This window comes from Helianthus annuus, chromosome 15, assembly GCF_002127325.2.
Source record: "Helianthus annuus cultivar XRQ/B chromosome 15, HanXRQr2.0-SUNRISE, whole genome shotgun sequence".
In the NCBI taxonomy this organism is placed as follows: domain Eukaryota; kingdom Viridiplantae; phylum Streptophyta; class Magnoliopsida; order Asterales; family Asteraceae; genus Helianthus; species Helianthus annuus.
This window is the reverse complement of record NC_035447.2, coordinates 98357400-98378145: the sequence shown is the minus strand read 5'-3', so window position 1 is coordinate 98378145 and position 20746 is coordinate 98357400. Positions and strand designations below refer to the sequence as shown.

Below are 20746 nucleotides of genomic sequence, written 5' to 3'. Positions count from 1 at the left end.
TACTTTCATGTGTTAATGTAAATTTAGATGTAAACACTGTCGGTTCAAGTCTTATTGGCCAAAAGGCATGAAAACATCATGAAGATTTCGTTAACAAAAACTTAATATCTAACGAACATTAGGGAGATGTAGTATTGGGATTTGGTCAACAATCTTAAAATATTATGGTTTCGAAATAACAGTCTAACGCTTAAACGTTTAGAATTTGTATGTGTTTAGTTGGTGTTAAGCCACCCGTGTATTACACACGGATACTTAGACTAGTAAAAGCAAATCTAAAAAAATGAATGATTGGATTTTGGTAAGATTGATTTGGTAAATTTCATACTCAGGGTATTTTAGGTATTTTCTTTATGGGAAGCATGGAGCATGCGGTGGGGAATTTGATTGACCTGTGCCACTATATTATTATTCACCAACTTTAAATTTAATCCGGTAAAATGTTAAAATGTCTTTTAGGTCACTTTTATCACTTTAGTTTAAAAATAAAGTTTTAATTTTGATGTTATTTTCATCCAAAAGGTAGGGTTAAGTTATTCTACAAAAGCTTCTAAAAGTAAGAATTGTAAGAAGGCTTTATAGAGTGATACGTGTCCAAAAACCTAAAACCACTACACCACTACCCAAAACCTAAACACCCACCCCACCACCACCCAAAAACCTAAACCCCCACCCCCTCCCATGTACAAAAAAAAAAAAAAAAAAACCTATACCTCACCAAAAAACCTAACCCCCCCCCTCAAAACCTAAACACCCATCCCCACCTCACTCCACCACCACCAAAAAACCTAAACCCTCACCCCCTCCCATGCAAAAAAAAAAAAAAAAAAAAAAAAAAAACTATACCTCACCAAAAAACCTAAACCCCCCAACCCACCCCCAAAACCCTAACCACACCCCCCCACCCCCAAAAAAACCTAAACACCTACACCCACCACACAACCACCAAAAAATCTCTAGGGGGGGGGGGGTTTAGGTTTTTAGGTGGTGGTGGGCGTTTAGGTTTTTTTTTTTTTAATGTAGTGGGTTTATTTTTAGGAGCCTTTGTACACTTCTTATTTTTATGAGCCTTTGTATTTGATCATAATCCCCAAAAGGTAATATGGGTCAGGCTACATATCATTATACTCTGGGTAAATTACACTTTTCGTCATTTATGTTTGTAACAGGTTGCAATGGATAACCTTTAACTTCAATAATGACAGTCACAATCCTTTATATGGAAAACTCATTACATCTTTCGTCCTTTAGCACTAACCAAGTTAAAATTTTAAGTTAAGTCTATTCACTTAAGGGTATTATAGTCATTTCATGCTTTTATTTAAAATGTCTCTAAATTAAAACCACCACCACCATCGCCCCGCCGCCAACAATCACCACCACTCCCTTCCCTTTTAGATCACTGGAACCACCAAAATCGAAACCATCAAATCTAACCTATACTTATGTTTGCCAATTGTAAAATGTTACATTGGAATATAAAGGAATCTGCAAAACCCAATCTGCATCCCCAACCAAAAGCCTCCACTGTCACTACCAATCTTTAATTTTTTTACAAAACAAAACAACCACTGCTAACAACATCTCACGACCTAACATTTCACCATCGTCTCAATATCACCACCACAGCCACCATAAACAACCACCCGACAGCCATGACCTGCCCCACCCTCTCTCCATCTGTTCACTTTTATCGGTGATTGTCTCCCTATCTCTGTTAGGTTGCAAATCATATCTGAAACAGATCTACAATGGTGAATCGAGAAAACGACTGGTGACTGCCGACAATCACGCTCAAATCACCACCACCGGCGATCAGTGGCAATGGCGTCCGACGACAATTAATGACTTCAGGCGGTGACAAGCTTCAGGTGACAGGTTGTGAGACGGATATTAGTAAGCTGAAAGGTGGGATACGGTGGTGGTGCCTGGATTAATTAGTGGTGATGGAGATTCTAGGGTTAGAGAATTGGGCGAGATTTTATAAATGTAACTTTTTGGTTTTATTTATTAAGAATAAAAGTGTGAAATGACCATAATACCATTAAGTGAATAGATTTAACTTAAATTTTTAATCTAGTTAGTGTTAAAGGACGAAAGGTGTAATGAGTTTTTCAAATAAAGGATTATGATTGTAATTATTAAAGTTAAAAGTCATCCATTACAACCCACTACAAACATAAAGGACGAAAAATGTGTAATTTACCCTTATACTCTTTACATTTTAATTAAGGATCATTTTGGCATTTTACTCTTCTATTTTTAACAATAACTTTTTTATAACTAAATATTATCTAATCTTATAATTGCAAAAATTTAATCCTAAATTATTCTTTAAGAAACAAACAGTCTGGCACCATATCATTATACTACATTACTACTAAATGAAACCTCTAAATTGTTAGTATATGTAATCTGTGGGCTGTGATGGCTTTGTAGTAACTTAATTTATTGAATGAAAAATCTTAATTTAATTAGATTGTGTGTTATATTTTCAAATATGTAATGTAAACTGCAAAGTGGGGTAACGTATTTAATATGCATCAAGTTGAAGCTTCCAGAAGATAACCATAATTGTCATCTAGATTGACGCGGATTGGTCGGCCATGCAACTATGTGTTTAATTATCATTTATTATTTGTGTATTTTTTTCTAACGGCATGCAAAAGTCGACTTCATATGTCTGCAATCGTATACAACGCTGCTGGGTTGCCCAAACTCACTATCTTCAACTCCAGAGAAACCCGTCGTCCGAAGATCCACTGTGGTAAAACCCAGTTGAGATCAGATTCGAACTTGAGACCTATAGCCTAAACCTAAATCTTCACTTCCCCTACAATACCAAATAAGCTATAGCTCATTAGCATCTTTTATGGTTAAACTAGTAATTTTCTCCTCGTACTCCGGTGTAAAATACGAATATTACAAAAAAATGTATTTACAACAAAAGGTACCTTGTATAGTCAAAAGATAAAACGGAAACATGTCAAAAATAGATATTGAGACATGTTTGGTGGCGAAAAAATAATGAAAGTACCAAAACCGATTCGTGTTGTTTGGTTCAATTGTTTGAGACTAATGTTTATCAAAAGTCCCCAAGTCTTAAAGTTTTGGTTGAAGACAATACTGACCAAGACAACTAACGAAATGTCGACAATGTCTTGACAATATTGCTTTTCCACAATGTCGAAATTCGCTAACATCCAGGAAAAGCAAATGTCATGGCCGACGCTTTTAGTCGTAAAACTCATGTGAAGGGTATATGTTGTTTCCAACTCGTGGACGATCTTCGAAACCGCATTCGTGAAGCGCAATACTCATCTGTTAATGAGGGTAACTTGTATAACGAGATGAAGTGTGGTGCTAAAGATCAACTCATGACCAAATCCGATGGTATTCTCTACTACCTCAATCGTGTTTGGGTACCAAACCGTGATGGCCTTTGAGATCTCTTGATGAAGGAAGCACACAAGTCACGATACTCTATTCATCCTGGAGCCGACAAGATGTACCACGACCTTCGTACATCTTTTTGGTGGCCTAGCATGAAGAAGGATATCGCTACCTTCGTTTCGAACTGCCTCACGTGCTCAAAGGTGAAAGCTGAACATCAACGTCCCTCTGGTTTACTCGAACAACCAGAAATTCCAGTATGAAAATGGGAGAGTATTGCCATGGATTTTATCACCAAACTCCCTCGTACCTCTTCTGGTTATGATAGTATTTGGGTGATCATCGATCGCTTGACCAAATCAGATCACTTCCTCCCCATTCGTGAAGACTACAGAGTCGAGAAATTGGCTCGTATTTACATGAATGAAGACATTTGTCATCATGGTATCCCCATTGACATCATCTCAGACTTTGATGGTCGTTTTACCTCGCGTCTCTGGCATACCTTTCAAACCGCTCTTGGTACTCATCTCAACCTTAGTACCGCTTTCCACCCTCAGTTCGACGGTCATACCGAGCGCACTATCCAAACTCTTGAGGATATGCTTCGTTCTTCGTAATCGATTTTGGTGGCAACTGGGATATGCACTTTCCTTTGATAGAATTTTCGTACAATAACAGTTATCACGCGAGTATTCAAATGGCACCATTCGAAGCATTATATGGTCGTAAGTGTTGTTCGCCTATTTGTTGGCACGAGATCAGAGAAGCTCAAATCACGGGTTCCGAGCTCATACAAGAGAAAACGGACAAGATCCTGCAGATTCGTGACAATATACTCAAAGCTAGAAGCTGACAAAAGAGTTACACCGACAAGCAACGCAAGCCTTTGGAATTCAACGTTGGTGACTACGTATTCCTCAAGGTATCCCCTTGGAAAGAAGTAGTTCGTTTTGGTAAGAAAGACAAACTCGCTCCTCGCTATGTAGGTCCTTTCAAGATTCTCGAAAGGATTGGCAAGGTAGCATATCGACTGGACCTACCTCAAAAACTCAACAACGTTCACCCAATGTTTCATGTTTCAAACCTGAAGAAGTGTCTAGTTGATGAAGGACTTCAAGTTCCACTAGACGATCTTCAATTCAACGAGTCCTTACACTTTGTGGAAAAACCGGTCAAAATCATGGACCGAGGAACCAAGCAACTAAGGCACAGTCGAATTCCCATAGTCAAGGTTCGATGGGAAGGAAAACGTGGCACTGAATTCACTTGGGAACTCGAAAGTGAAATGAAGACTAAGTATCCGCACCTGTTCATTGAGTCTTCCTCTTGAATAAATTTCGGGGACGAAATTTCCTAAAGTAGGGGAGACTGTAACGCTTTGCAGTATTGTACTTTCCTTATTTAGAAAGTATGTTTGTACTTCTATTTTTGGAAACTTGTAAATCTTCTTGTATTCATTTTTTTTCTTTCCAAACATTGTAATCCGAGACTTTGATCATAATAAAACTCGATTATTTCATAGATTATTTTGTACATACTTGTTATACGTTGATACATGCTCATATTCGCAAACTCATACTTGGAATACTTGCAAAATCATTTATACATGCATTAAACTTACACGTTGCAATTATATGCTTAAAACGCTAAAAACCGGCTAAAATACGCGAAAACCGACCAAACTAACCCATCTCATGCGACTGAACCCTTTCGTGCTAATAATTTTCCATTTGTGCGAAGAGGCCCAGTCCATCCGCGCAAACACTCATTCGCCCCTATAAATACGAGACTTCACCCTCACTTCACACCTTCCGGTCACTCTAAACTCTCTCAAGCACTTTGAACTCGCACACTACAGCAGACTATCTCAGTAACTTTTAAGTGAGTCTCAGCTCACTAACTTTATCATTTCTACTTGATTTCTTCCACTTTCTTCTACATTTTCTTCAAATCTTCATAACTTGGATAACCTCTTGGATGTTTTCATAGAATTGCCTTGGTAGTCTAAGATGAGAACTCACCACTTTGAAGCCGAAATGAAGACTTTACAATTCTGTTTTATTCAAGCTTTTATAAAATACTTTCTGTTCTAGAACTTGGTGAATCTTGAACCCACCGAGCTCAAAACTAAGTCAATAGCTATGGGTTAGTGTTGAGGTGGATTCGGCCAAGAAACGAGTCTGTTCAAACAAAACAGAACCCACTCGTACTAACGGAACCCATTCGCACGAAGCAGTCTATTTGCACAACTGAGTTCCTTCGCGCGAATGGACTTTCTGTTACGTTTCCGTTCATGCAAACTTTCAAGTGTTGACACCATGCAGGATTTCCCATTCTCAATATGGACGAACCTGTGTTCTGGTGAAGTGTGAACCGTGGGAGCCTTGGCTTTCCAAACTAGTTCCACTACCTCACTTGTACCTTGTAATCGAACACTCAAATAGTCTCCTAGAACCAGAATAAGTTAACCTCGCCTCGCCTTCAACACTTGCCATCTTGGGAATAACATGCCCGAGTTATCCTTACTCGGTTGTTTGGATATATGTATTTATTTATTTATGTTATATTCGTGACCAACCGGGTTTGTTAACTATGTTAATAAACTTTGAGCTTTAATGAATAATACAATGAGGTGTTAGTACCTCCATGCTTGGCATCTATGAACTATCTGACATTACTGGACTATTATAACTATATAATATAATATGAAATATAAAATACACTGAACTGAATTCATAACGTTAACCGGTCGATGGTTAAAAATTCAACAGAACTTCTGTTCGCACGGACTGAACTCCTTTGCATGAAACGACCCTGTTCGCACGAAGTAGGTCCCTTCGCAAGAAAGAACTTTCATCCGCACGAACAGTGTTATTTAATTCAGTTATCATTTATCTCAGTTCTAAGTTCCTCATCTGTTGATTCTAATGGGCAAATCAGGACCCATGAAATCAAAGAAACTTAGTGTCACGACGAGTGCTTAGACGAGATATACTTTCATGTTTATTTACTTTTCGAATCCTCCGTCAAATCCGATAACTCACACCTTCATTTACCCCATGTAGGGTAACCTCGTATTCCAACTCTCCTCATCATCAACTCACGGATTAACAAAGGAAGCTTTGCAAAACCATGAGTGTACTCGATCTCGTTTGCTTTTTACACTTTTGTGTGCAACACATTCATGCTATGAAACTCACACATACACATCTATTTTATGCTTTAACACAAAACAAACAATAATTCATACATGCTTAATACGTTATGCTTTAATTCATACGTGCTGGAACATTCTTATGTGGTATACTTGTCATTAACTTCGTACAAGTCTCCCTTAATTTGTATAGCGCTATATGAGTAACACACCGCCCGTATTCTTGAGGTAATGTTAAGTTAAAACAAAACGGTCCTATCGTTGCTACGATAGGATTACGCTAGCGGTAATCTTTGGATTGACAATTATAGTTGCATGCCAGCCATATGTTAATTTTAGATAACAAGTTCGCCATGTTGATTGTTTAAACACTTTTATACTTATGCTAGTATTAAACTTGTATACTCACCAATACTTTTTGTATTGAACTATACTTTAAAATGTGCTGCAGGAAATCGAGGACGATGATGATGAAATCTAGTAGGGTTGACTAGATACACACTTTAGAAATCTAGTTTTGTTGTTGTATTTGTTTCGAGTATCATGTTGTATTTGTTCTATGAACCTGATGTACCTTGATTTCCATTGTTGTACTTGACAATTTATCAATGAAATGAAATTCAGATTTATTTAAATACTGTCACAAAAATAGTGTTATGAAGTCTCTAGCAATCACGTTTCCGTCTCACTCCGATGTTTCTGCCATCGGTTGGAGTGTGACACTTGCGCTGCCACCCTCTCGGGTGCCAACCTTTGCCATAAGCAACCAGATTAACCAAGAGTTCAACACTTATCTAATGTAATTATCTTCAACCTCCGTGTGGCTTTTTATGGTGTAGAATATTTGATTGCATCTTATATTCCTAAATATTTCATTGCGTTTTATCTACTTGAATATATTCATTGCATTTTATATACTGAGAGTGCGTACTTGCAAAATAGGTTTATGTGGAATGAAATTATTTGTGGTGTTAGTTAAGTAACATTAAATGGCCTTTATTGAAGTACGTTGGCACCATTTTGGGGAAAGGAAAGTGGATTTTTTTATGATCAAAATATTCTTATATAATACCATAAGATGCAATCAGGTTCTAGAATTTGTGAAAGTAATAAAGAAAACCACATGAGTACTATGATTAGTGTTATAAAAAAAAGTGTAAAGCACAATTTGTAAAACGCAACTGTGTTTTTCACCTCAATGTTTATATGCTTATGTGAATTTGTAAAAGCAATTGTAATAAACAATGAACTGAGAATGCTAAAAACATTTTTTGTGCGTTTTTAGTCCATTGTGTTTTAGAAAAAAAACACATTTTTTAATATTTTTAGTCCATTGTGTTTTATAAAAAATACTTTCTTTTGAGTTTTTAGTCTATTACGTTTTAGGAAAAACACTTTCTTTTGACTTTTTACTCCATTGCATTTTAAGGAAAACACTTTTTTGAGTTTTTAGTCCATTGCGTTTTTAGAAAAAAACACTTTCTTTTGAATTTTTACTCCATTGCGTTTTAGGAAAAACACATTTTTTGAGTTTTTAGTCCATTACGTTTTTAGAAAAAACACTTTCTTTTGAGTTTTTAGTCCATTGTGTTTTAAAAAAAACATATTTTTTTTGTGTTTTTTTCATTGCGTTTTACGCATCTGGGTTTCCGATTTTTTTTTTCAAAAATATAGCAATAGTATACTCGATTTAAAGATAAAAAACGCGCGTTTTCATGGTGCAATTTTTAATAAAAATTATGTCGCATGAAAGATTTATTAACGTTTTAAAAACGAGGGGGAACCAGAGGAGGGAGAAACTATTGACTTGGAAGGACTAGAATACCCTTACTGAAAACTCATGAGCCTCCCATTTTGATCAGATTCAAACCATTTAATCTAAGCCCTTGATTACTCAATTGATGGTCAAGATTACTTTCTATCCTTTCTACCCAAACAAACTTAGTAGTATATCCTGACCCTTAGTATATAATAATCTTTAATTGTCAAGTGGAAATGCTAATCAAGTAAGTAACGATTTTTTTAAACGTCATTTTTTTTAAACGGTACGTTCATTTATGCAAGGGGTGTAACCCAAGGAGATAGCCCAAGTTACTAATTGTATAAGAGTATAATGAGCATACAAATATAGTATATGATTATAAAAAAATAGTATTATGCCCCACGTGTTGCGCTAGGGGCTTAAAATCTTGCCAAATAGCACCAGTACTGTAACACCCCAAGATATTAAAAATATATATATATATATATATATATATATATATATATATATATATAAACATATGTTGGTTATAACCTTATGAAATATAACTAGGAACATTTGACCTAGTTAATAATATGTTTCTAAATAATAAAAACCATGAAATTTAGCCATTTTTATAAATCTTTGAACTTGAGGGACTGAAATGGACAATTGAGAAACTAACTTTAATAAAAATAAAATAAGACACAAAACACACACTGATGTGTGTTTAGGTCAACCAAAATCAGAGAACAAAGGGTGAAGAACATCTCAAGCCCTAAACTCACAAATCCTTCAAAATCAAAGAGGAAATCGGGCCTAAAATCATTGTATTAGCTAAATTCGTAATCACCCAAGTTAGGAAATCACAAGGTAAGTTTAAATTTGATATTTGGTGATGTTGTGAAATTGTGATGAACATTCATAGTTGCAATTCAAGTATGAATGGTAGATGTTATGGCAAGATTAAAAGGAATACAAGTCTAGGAACAAGCCCTAGATGAGAAATTAGTGATTAAATGCCATAATTTAAGTGTTTGAATAACTAACCATGTTTGTGTTAAATGGGTTTTTGATAAATATGATGAACACTTGAATTGCGGTAGAGAAATGGTAGAACTTGATGATAAGATGTTGAATTCTAGGTGTTAATCATACACACTAGGCATAAAGGCTTGAAAACGATGCTAATACATGGTTAATAGCTAAATCATGAACTTGATAATTGTAGTATGAAAATCTCGCCCACAAGATGCTCGATATAATGTCTAAGTGATCTTGAAAAGTTGAAAATATGAAAGAATCACGTAATTGACTAGTTTGATAATTTGCGTGTGATATATTGTAATATGAGTTCTAAAAGATAAAGTTGATTCAACTCCATAGACAAATTGGGTGAAACATCAAGTGGCCAAGCCGGAACGGACACGCGTTTGAAGGAAAAGCTTTAAGGTACGCGGCTTATTAGCTTCGTTGTATTTTGTTAGATAAGTTTAGTTATTGATATATGTTGTATGAGGAGTTAACAATTTAAGATACGTTTGGTAAGTTATAAAGTGATGGATTTCACTCAAACTACCAAACGGGTCAAAATAAAGAAAATAACTAGTTGGTTCGTTTATAAGTGATGGATTGTCACACGAACTAACCAACTGATTGAAAGCGTAAACCGAGAAACAGAAACATGGGGTTGTAATTGATGAATCTTAGAAAGGGTTAAAACTTAGGGGATATGGATTTCCTTTAAGTAAGTAAGGCACATGCTTGATTAGAATTCATCAAGCGGGACAATAATGAGTATGCAAACCGTGTAACGGGAGCTTAATACACAAGTTTTAGTAAGCCTGAGGAAGGGATAAAATGGTAAGGAATTAATCCTTGCCATAAGATGTGAAATGAGGTTTAATGTAAACGAGTCGAATAATTTCGTAAAATATTTATAAGTCGAAAGCTTATAAGTTAAGAATTTTGTTGATCCAGATAATGGATGTTGAGTCCGTAATGTAGAGGATCAAATTACAATCGCGTAGGAAGAAACGAGGATGATCGGATTGGAAGTTATGGTCGTTTTAGTACCAAGGACAAAAATGGAAACAAAATATGCAGCTACGGACCGTAACGTACAGCTTGGGGCTGTAGGCTACGACCTGAACCTTCTGTCCCGGACTGCCCATACGGACCGTAAGCTACGACTGGAGATTCGTTGTGACATTTGCACATTTCAGTCCTTGTACAATTCTGAACATTTTCGTAATCAATAAAATATTGTGCTTTATTTCCGAGATTGTATAATTATCAATCATTATATAAATCCATACATTTTTATTCAATAAAATCCATTGGTAAGAATGCAAAAATGTCAATCGTTGCAAAATTTCGGTCATTTTCGTGTTCAATAAAGTTTTAAACTTTATTTGCGAAACGCGTAATCATACAACCAAAGGAACCGACATCCACGACATTAGCAGGCAAAATCTAAGTTACATATGCCTTAACACCTTTATATAACCTAAATATTAGGTTAAAAGGGGCTAAAAGTGACAAAACGCGATAAAATAAGTCCAGGGGCCAAATCTGCCAAAATGCAAAACTTGGCCACCAAGATGCCTTGCGGACCGTATAGACATCCCCTTACGGTCCGTAAGGGGTGCCCATATAGTAGATTTTTGGCAGCCACTTGTTTCTTTGCTTGATGCCCAAGTTCACGAAATTACCTGGTTATTGCCACCATTTGACATGTGTTAAGGCCCCTCCTGATCATGCCACATCAATGGACACTTGTGATGATCTTATGAGCTTCCTAACACTATAAATAGCAACCACATTTCACCATTTTTCCTTGCTCATTCCTCATTTTCTTCTCCCATCTCTTTGGTGCTTGCTTCCATCTTTTAGAGGCCTCCTAACTGAGTTCTTATAGTGTTCTTCAACACAAGTAAGTACTCTTCTTAGTCTATTTCATTTATTTAGTCATTTTTGAGCTAAAAGTCAAACAGTTTAACTTTCTGTTTGACTTCCGGTTCTGACCGTTTATGGTCAAGTCAAAGTTCAACTGAACTTTGCAACGTGATCCTAATCACGAAGGTTATAATCCCTTGCGATTGTACCTTCTGATTACCACGTTTACTAGGCGAAGTGACGAGTCAAAGTTTTAGTCAAAGATGCGCATAAAGTGCATTCTACGACGAAACTATTTTCAGGTATTAAAAATTCAAGTTTTGATACCAAATCAGTTTTATAACTTAGTTAGACATGTTTCAACATGTCTAACCCGTCACTTCAAGTTTAGTGCTTTATTTGGGTCGTAAGTCGAGCGTTTGACCACCGCTTTGACTTTAGAATCCGACCCGTTTGGTCGATCTTAGGATTCGACCAAACACATTTTTGTGACCATAGTTGCATAGGGAATAACCCTATGAGGTTTTACCTTATGGTCATAAGGTTTGGTTAGTTTTATGATAAGTCGCTTTTATGTTCTTTAAAAATGACCAAAACGCCTTTTTTGCGCATAAATTGATTTTAAGCATATGTAACCAAAGCTTTGACATCTAAACTGAAGTTACAACATTATCAAACATGTTTTGGCATATAAGACTTATCATAGGACATATTTAACCATCCGATCATATAATTACGCTAATGACCCATTAAAGTAGCGTAAATTACTTTAACGAGTCATAATGGGTCAAAAGCACTTAGGATCACTTTCAAATTAGATTGTTAAATCTTATTAAACCATATCATATGAGTTCCAACACTCGTTTGATTTATAAGACTTCATTCTATCCAATCCTCCGGTTAAAGTCCCAATACACTAACATAGTTATCCGATATTAGGACACACTTGAACTCTTAATCTCTTGAGCTTTGTTTGATCATTTGAACAAGACTTTATGCAATCCCAAGTGAGTATATAGTCCCATCTTTTATATTTCAAAAGTTTTGGGGTGAATCATATGTGCCTATCACTACTTTCTTGTTTTCATGACATTATACATGCTTTGTTTATCTAGTACATATATTACATGATTTCAAATACATTTTTGCTTCGTATGTTGACCTAGCATACATAGCACACAGTTTTCAACTACATTTTTGCTTCGTATTTTGACCTAGCATACCTAGCACATGGTTTTTAAATACATTTTTCGCTTCGTATGTTGACCTAGCATACCTAGTACATGGTTTTCAAAGACATTTTTGCTTCGTATGTTGACCTAACATACCAAGTACATGGTTTCAAAACATTTTCACGACATGCTTACATTGTGTTGGACATTTTGGTGTGTTGAACTCGACAATGATACATTCATTAACATTGATCACACCGACCGGTTGTATGTATTGGTACCATAGGATTGACAATCTCATTCCCGCTTCCTAGATTTGTTTGTAAGTGACCTTAGGGAATGACAGAATCTGATGAATATTTGATAGACCTTTGTCCTTATAAGGGTCTATCCGACAGTCAACAAGGCTTGAATGTATTCGCCAATAATCCATATATATGTTTACACAATAAAAAGCGATGGTTTATAAAACAAAACCTGTGATTAAACAAGACTTTTGTTCATTCAAAAACATTGTTTTATACAAGACATTTTGGTTATACAAGACATTATTTCATATGGTTTAACCTAAGTCCTTTTGTTTACCATACAAGACATTGGTTTATACAAGACATTTCATTTGATGGTTTATGGTAAGTGATTTAGATAACGAGACGTGTGTAATATGATAAAAGCATGGTGTATATACTTCCTATATATAAGTGCTTTTATTATATTATATATCCTAGCTTTATCTAAACCACTTCAAACAATAGACAAGACATGACATATTTTATACAAGACATGACATATTTTGGTTATTAAGTTAACCATGCATTATTTCTTTTAAATCATTTGATTTCATAAAAGAAACATTTTTGTAAAGGTTCATGGCTACTTTTGTAATAGTTAAACATTTCTTTTAACATTCAAAGCCATGAATCTTCATCACAAAACCTATGTTACTCACATGCATTTTTATGCTAACGTTTTATTTTCACATATGTTTCAGGAGCGAATGTTTGACTATGAGCATGCTTCACATAGGGCGGACTTGGGCCTTAGTGACTTTATAATTTGCAAGACAATTATTGTACTTTGTTGTTTTATTTCCCAAGACAATGTAAACAATTAAATTCAATAATACAAAAAATTTTGTACCATGTGTTGTTGAAACAATAGTTCTGTGACATGACTCCTCGACGTTTCCGCCGCGGTTTGTTGTTTTACGCGGTTGGGGTGTTAAATCCGTAGCTTACGGTGGGGAATTTCAAAATTTTTATTTTTGATTTGTTAGATGATTTATGTTATTAAATTATCATTAATCATTATATTACTAACATTTAAGACTCTTAAATGTTTTTTTAGGTCTCTAGCATGCGTATAATGGATGGGATCAAGCTTGTACAAGAACCGAACACATTAGAAGTCGAAGCTTCCGCACTTGTTTAGTTCTTTTGTTAAATCTAAACATTGTTAAATGTTAGAAAACATACTTTTGGACACCTTTAGGTTTGAATTAACTACAAATCATGTTTGGCGTTTTGTAATCGGCATTTTTGTATATAAAATGCAAACCTATATAAATGTTATATTCGTATATTAGTATGGGTCTTACAAGTTGGTAATCAGAGCTCAAGGTTAAAGACAAAATGTGTTCGGTTCGAGGCTTGATCAGGACACCCGGTAAGACTTTATTATACAATGAATTCCAAATGAAATACTAGAAAAGAGAATGATTCAAAGTGCATGGGAGAAGTGTATTGATACCCCTTAAACTCGGGAAAGTGCACAAAACATAAACGGTTAAGGCAAGTTATATAGTTGGCCAAACCGAAGTAGAAAGATACACCGAGTATAGGAATAAATAAAGAGGATAAATTCTCACATAATAATGCGAGAATAATGAGATGAAATGTTTATCAATTTGATGTAAACGTTTCAGATACAAAGATGTCGGGTGGAAACGGTGATGACACAGTAGCTTTAATCACCGAGCAGATAAAAGAAAAGATTTTCGAAGAAGTCGGAAAAGCTCTTGAAAATAGCCTACCGGGATTCATGGAAAGGCTACAAAACACGATACTCACAACAATTGATGGGAGGATAAATGAACTAAAGAAGAGTTTAAATTAAGAAAGAGACAAGCATAAAAAGAAGAAATCTTGTCCATATAACAAGTTTATGGCATGTAAACCTCTGATCTATAACGGGGAGGTTGACCCAATCATTTACCAACATTGGATAAGTGACATAGAAGGAGTCTTTGAACGGACTCATTGTGACGTAAGCGACTTTGTAGCTTACGGGACTGGCCAACTCAGGGGCAAGCGAAGGATTGGTGGGACAACCATAAGAAAGAACAAGGGATTGAAGTTACGAGAAACATGACATGGGAAGAGTTTAAGGTGCCTTTCCTTAAACATCATAGCCCTAAGCGCGTCATTAACAAGATTAAAGAGGAATTCATCCAATTAAGGCAAAAGGGCGAAACGATTCACAAGATCATGGGAATATTCCTCGATAAGCTGAGGTTTTGTGACGAGCTGGTGCAAACGAAAGAGCAAAAGATCTATTACTATTACAATATGTTGAGTGAGGAATACCGGGAGTTTATGATTCCCTCAAAGTATGAAACTCTCATGGAAATTATTAACATCCCTCGAGAACATGAGATAGAGTTAAGAAAGCAAGTTGAGAGAGGAAAAAGGAGGGTGTTGGATGCGAATCCAAGCCCCACGAAGAAACTAAAGATGAGCGAATCCTCAAAGAAAATGAATGTAAAAAGGGGATCACCTAACTGTAAGACATGTGGCCGAGCCCATAGGGGCGAGTGTTATTTCAAAGATAAACCATGTGTTATATGCGGGAAGATGGGGCATGCGGCTTCAATTTGCCCCGATAAGGTGTCGGTATGCTATAAATGTTACCAACCAGGTCACAAGAAATCAGAGTGCCCGAAGTTGGTAGGAAAGAAGGAGGCACCCGACACGAAAACGAAAGTTCCAAGATCAAAGGCAAGGTCCTTTCACATAACGGCGGCCGAGGCCAAGGTTGAACCTGATGTGGTTTTAGGTACATTTACCGTAAATTCAATTCCAGCATAATTTTATTTGATACGGGTGCAAATAGATCTTTTGTTTCACATCAATTTATTCAGCACCCTACATTTACATTAACAAAATTACCTATGCCTCTAGAAGTAGAAATAGGTAATAACAAAAGTTTTATTGTTTGTAATATATGCTGGGATTACAAATTGAGTATTGATGATGAAGAATACTTAGTTGATTTGATACCCATGCCGATGGGAGAATTTCAAGTGGTAATGGGGATGAATTGGTTATCTCGACATCACGCTAAGGTTATATGTTCCCGAAAGGAGATACAACTAACATCTCCGAGCGCAAAGCATGCTACTGTCTATGGGGAGAAGAGTTGTAACCCTATATTGTGTTCGATGATGGAAGCCCGTAAGTTTATTCAACACAAATGTAAGGCATACCTGACTTAGGTGATTCGACTAAAGAGTCACCAGAAATTAAAGACGTACCGGTTGTACAGGAGTTTGAAGATGTGTTTTCGGAGAATTTACTAGGGATACACCCGAGCGTTAGGTGGAGTTTGGGATCGAGCTAGTCTCGGGTGCAAAGCCAGTAGCTAAGGCACCGCATAGACTAGCGCCATCAGAGCTTTACTGTCGCAACTGCAAGACTTACTCGACAAAGGGTTTATTCCCTAGTGACTCTTCGTGGGGAGCGCCAGTATTATTTGTAAAGAAGAAAGACAGAAGCATGCGAATGTGTATCGATTACCGGTAGTTAAACAAACTTACGGTAAAGAATCGATACCCGCTTTTGAGAATCGATGATCTATTCGATTAGTTGTAGGGCGCAAGCTGGTTTTTGAAGTTCAACTTAAGGTCGGGCTATCACCAGTTGAAGGTGAAAGATGAAGATATACCGAAAACGGCGTTCCGTACGCGATACGCACATTACGAATTTCTTGTAATGTCTTTCAGATTAACAAATGCCCCCGCGACCTTCATGGATCTCATGAACCGGGTTTGCAAGCCAATGTTAGACAAGTCGGTGATAGTATTCATCGATGATATTCTCGTATATTCAAAAAGCGAGGCGGATCATGTGCATCATTTACGTGAAGTATTGGAAATGCTTAGGCGGGAAAGGCTTTACGCAAAGTTCTTGAAATGTGCCTTTTGGCTACGCAAGGTACAATTTCTTGGGCACGTTATAAGTGCTGATGGGGTTTGGTAGACCCATCTAAGATAGAAGCGGTGTCGAAATGGAAACCTCCGATGAATCCATCGGAGATTAGGAGTTTCTTAGGACTTGTGGGTTACTAGAGGAGATTTATTTTAAGATTTCTCCAAAATCGCGTCACCATTGACTAAGTTGACCCACAAGGATGAGAAATTCATTTGGGAAAGTTAACAAGAGAATGCCTTTCAAGTACTCAAGGACAAATTAACCAGTGCACCAGTATTAACTTTACTGGATGGAACCGACGACATGGTTGTATAGTCCGACGCATCCCAACTTGGTCTCGGATGTGTACACATGCAAAGGGGAAAGGTGATTGCATATGCTTCAAGGCAATTAAAAGTTCACGAAAAGAAATACCCGACTCACGACCTTGAGTTGGCGGCGGTGGTTTTCGCTTTAAAGATTTGAAGGCATTACCTGTATAGTGTGAAATGTACTATTTTCACCGACCATAAAAGCCTTAAATACTTCTTTGACCAAAAAGGACTTGAATATGAGGCAAAGGCGCTGGCTAGAAACAGTAAAAGATCACGATTGTGGAATACACTATCATCCAGGAAAAGCCAATGTAGTGGCAGATGCGCTAAGTCGAAAAGAAGAATACTCTCCCGTTTGAGTGTGGTCAATGCAACTAGTGGTAACCTCGGGATTACTCGGACGAATTCGAGAGGCACAAATTGAAGCGGTAAAAGAAGAGAATTGGAAAAGGAATGAATAGTAGGCCAACTAAAATATTTAACAGATGGTGATAACGGGTAGAGACTCGATTCGGTAGAACATGGGTTCCAAACACGTGTGGTGTTAATAACCTTCTTCTTGACAAAGCACATAAATCACGTTATTCTCTTCACCCGGGGGCGACCAAGATGTATCGTGACTTGAAACAAAATTATTGGTGGCCCGGGATGAAAAGAGATGTAACCAAGTATGTTGAAAAATGCTTGACTTGTTTACAAGTAAAAGAAGAACATCAAAACCTTACGGAAAACTCCAACCGCTAGACATACCGGTTTGGAAATGGGAACAGGTCACCATGGACCTATTAACCAAACTACCGAGAACGACTCGCGGATTCAACACCATTTGGGTAGTCGTGGATAGACCGACGAAGAACGCTCACTTTATTCCTATTCGTGAGACATATACATCTGAGAAGATGTCAAAGGTGTATACGAATGAAATCGTAGCGCGCCATGGGGTGCCGGTATCCGTCGTGTCCGATAGAGATACCCGGTTCAATTCAAATTTTTGGCGCGACTTCCAAGAGAAAATGGGTACTAAGTTGTTTATTAGTACGACATATCACCCTCAAACTAACGTGCAAAGAGAGCTAACAATTCAAACTTTAGAAGATATGCTTCGAGCATGCATCATTGATTTTGGCGGTAGTTGGGACGCTTATCTACCGCTAGTTGAATTTTCGTATAACAACAGTTACTATTCGAGCATTGGAATGGCCCCGTATGAAATGCTTTATGGCAGGAAATGTCGAACCCCGGTATGTTGGGGTGAAGTGGGTCCTCGCAAACTTGCCCACAAAGATGTAGTTAGAACCACTAACGAGAAAATTGATAAAGTTCGAGCTCATTTGAAAGCAGCCCAAGACCGATAAAAGTCCTATGCGGATAAAAGACGAAGACCCATCAAGTTTCAGATCGGTGATAGAGTAATACTTAAAGTGTCATCGAGGATGGGAATTATTCAATTTTGAAAAAGAGGGAAGTTGAGCCCAAGGTTTATTGGGTCTTTTAAAATCATTGAACGAGTGGGTAAGGTAGCTTAACGACTTGAACTGTTGGAAGAATTGAGTGGAATACATAAGACATTTCACATTTCACATCTCCGAAAGTGTTTGGCCGATGAAACGGCCTACGTCCTCTATGACGATATAGAGGTAGATGATAAACTTAACTACGTGGCAAAACCTATTGCAATTATTGACCTAAAAGTCAAAGACTTAACAAATAAGGAAATTGACCAAGTGAAGGTCAAATGGGAACATTGGAAGGGATTGGATACCACCTGGAGTCCGAAGAAGAAATGAGACGACTCTACCCATCCTTATTTGGTACGTATCCCTCTTTAAGGGGGGTGGACTTGTAACACCACAAAATATTAAACTATATATATGTATATAAACATATGTCAGTTATAACCTTATGAAATATAACTAGGAACATTTGACCTAGTTAATAATATGTTGCTAAATAATAAAAACCATGAAATTTAGCCCTATTTATAAATCTTTGAACTTGAGGGACTGAAATGGACAATTGAGAAACTAACTTTAATAAAAATAAAATTAGACACAAAACACACACTAATGTGTGTGTTTAGGTCGACCAAAATCAGAGAACAAAGGGTGAAGAACATCTCAAGCCCTAAAATCACAAATCCTTCAAAATCAAAGAGGAGATCGAGCCTAAAATAAGTGTATTAGCTAAATTAGTGATCACCCAAGTTAGGAGATGACAAGGAATGTTTAATTTTGATATTTAGATATTTAGTGATGTTGTGAAATTGTGATGAACATTCATAGTTGCAATTCAAGTATGAATGGTAGATATTATGGCAAGATTGAAATGAATACAAGTTTAGGAACAAGCCCTAGATGAGAAATTAGTGATTAAATGCCATAATTTAAGTGTTTAAATAACTAACCATGTTTATGTTAAATGTGTTTTTGATAAATATGATGAACACTTGAATTGCGGTAGAGAAATGGTAGAACTTGATGATAAGATGTTGAATTCTAGGTGTTAATCACACATACTAGACATAGAGGCTTGAAAACGATGCTAATACATGGTTAATAGCTAAATCATGAACTTGATAATTGTAGTATGAAAATCTCGCCCACAAGATGCTTGATATAACGCCTAAGTGATCTTGAAATGTTGAAAAATATGAAAGAATCACGCAATTGACTAGTTTGACAATTTGCGTGTGATATATTGTAATATGAGTTCTAAAAGATAAAGTTGATTGAACTCTATAGGCAAATTGGGTGAAGCATCAAGTGGCCAAGTCAGAACGGACACGCGTTTGAAGGAAAAGCTTTAAGGTACGTAGCTTATTAGCTCTGTTGTATTTTGTTAGATGAGTTTAGTTATTGATATGTGTTGTATGAGGAGTTAAAGATTTAAGATACGTTTGGTAAGTTATAAAGTGAGGGATTTCACTCAAACTACCAAACGGGTCAAAGTATAGAAAATAACTGGTTGGTTCATTTATAAGTGATGGATTGTCATGCGAACTAACCAACTGATTGGAAGAGTAAATCGAGAAACGAAAACGCGGAGTTGTAATTGATGAATCTTAGAAAGGGTTAAAACTTAGGGGATATGGATTTCCATTAAGTAAATAAAAGTAAGGCTCATGCTTGATTAGAATTCATCAAGCGGGACAATAATGGGTATGCAAACCGTGTAACAGGAGCTTAAGACGCAAGTCTTAGTAAGCCCGAGGAAAGGATAAAATGGTAAGGAATTAATCCTTGCCATAAGATGTGAAAATGAGGTTTAATGTAAACGGGTCGAATAATTTCGTAAAAGATTTATAAGCCGAAAGCTTATAAATTAAGAATTTGTTGATCCGGATAGTGGATGTTGAGTCCATAATATAGAGGATCAAATTACGATCGCGTAGGAAGAAACGAGAGGTTAAACGTATGATCGGATTGGAAGTTATGGTCGTTTTAGTACCAAGGACAAAAATGGAAACAAAATATGCTTCTACGGACCATAACCTACGGCTTGGGGCCGTAGGCTACGGCCTGGGGCCGTAGGCTACGGCCTGAACCTTCTGTCCCGGACTCCCCATACGGACCGTAAGCTTCTGTCCCGTTACTAGCAAGATGAAACTTCCTATTTGATCTTTACCCTATATATAATTAATCGTACTAAAAAACTTGTTATTGAAAAAATAAATCATAAACGAACTATCATTGTCATAATTTGTTCAATTTTTTCAGTTATATATTACGGTTATTGGATATTTCTCGGCTTCCAGATTTTCTAGTCAAAACAAAAAGAAGAAGATCTAGTGCATATACATTCATTTCAACCAATCAAAAGTGTTAAGTTGGTTTTATAATATGTACATCTTGTTGTTTGGATGA

The 20746-nt window shown here is 36.6% G+C and overlaps 1 protein-coding gene across 1 annotated transcript; it reads left to right on the top strand.

Moving 5' to 3' along the window:
• Positions 1–3221: 3221 nt before the first annotated feature.
• Positions 3222–15447, top strand: LOC110913944. The gene is made up of 3 exons (XM_022158760.1): positions 3222–3393; positions 14286–14409; positions 14643–15447. Exons 1-3 carry the CDS (start codon positions 3222–3224, stop codon positions 15445–15447), a joined length of 1101 nt encoding a protein of 366 aa, XP_022014452.1.
• Positions 15448–20746: the final 5299 nt, after the last annotated feature.

Excerpts from the sequence above, each read along its gene's own strand:
- LOC110913944 (XM_022158760.1), top strand. The coding sequence starts at position 3,222 with ATGGCCGACGCTTTTAGTCGTAAAACTCATGTGAAGGGTATATGTTGT. Across the intron at positions 3,394-14,285 it reads ACTCATGACCAAATCCGATG|ATACAAAGATGTCGGGTGGA; the intron begins GTATTCTCTACT and ends TAAACGTTTCAG. Across the intron at positions 14,410-14,642 it reads CTACCGGGATTCATGGAAAG|CTTACGGGACTGGCCAACTC; the intron begins GCTACAAAACAC and ends GCGACTTTGTAG.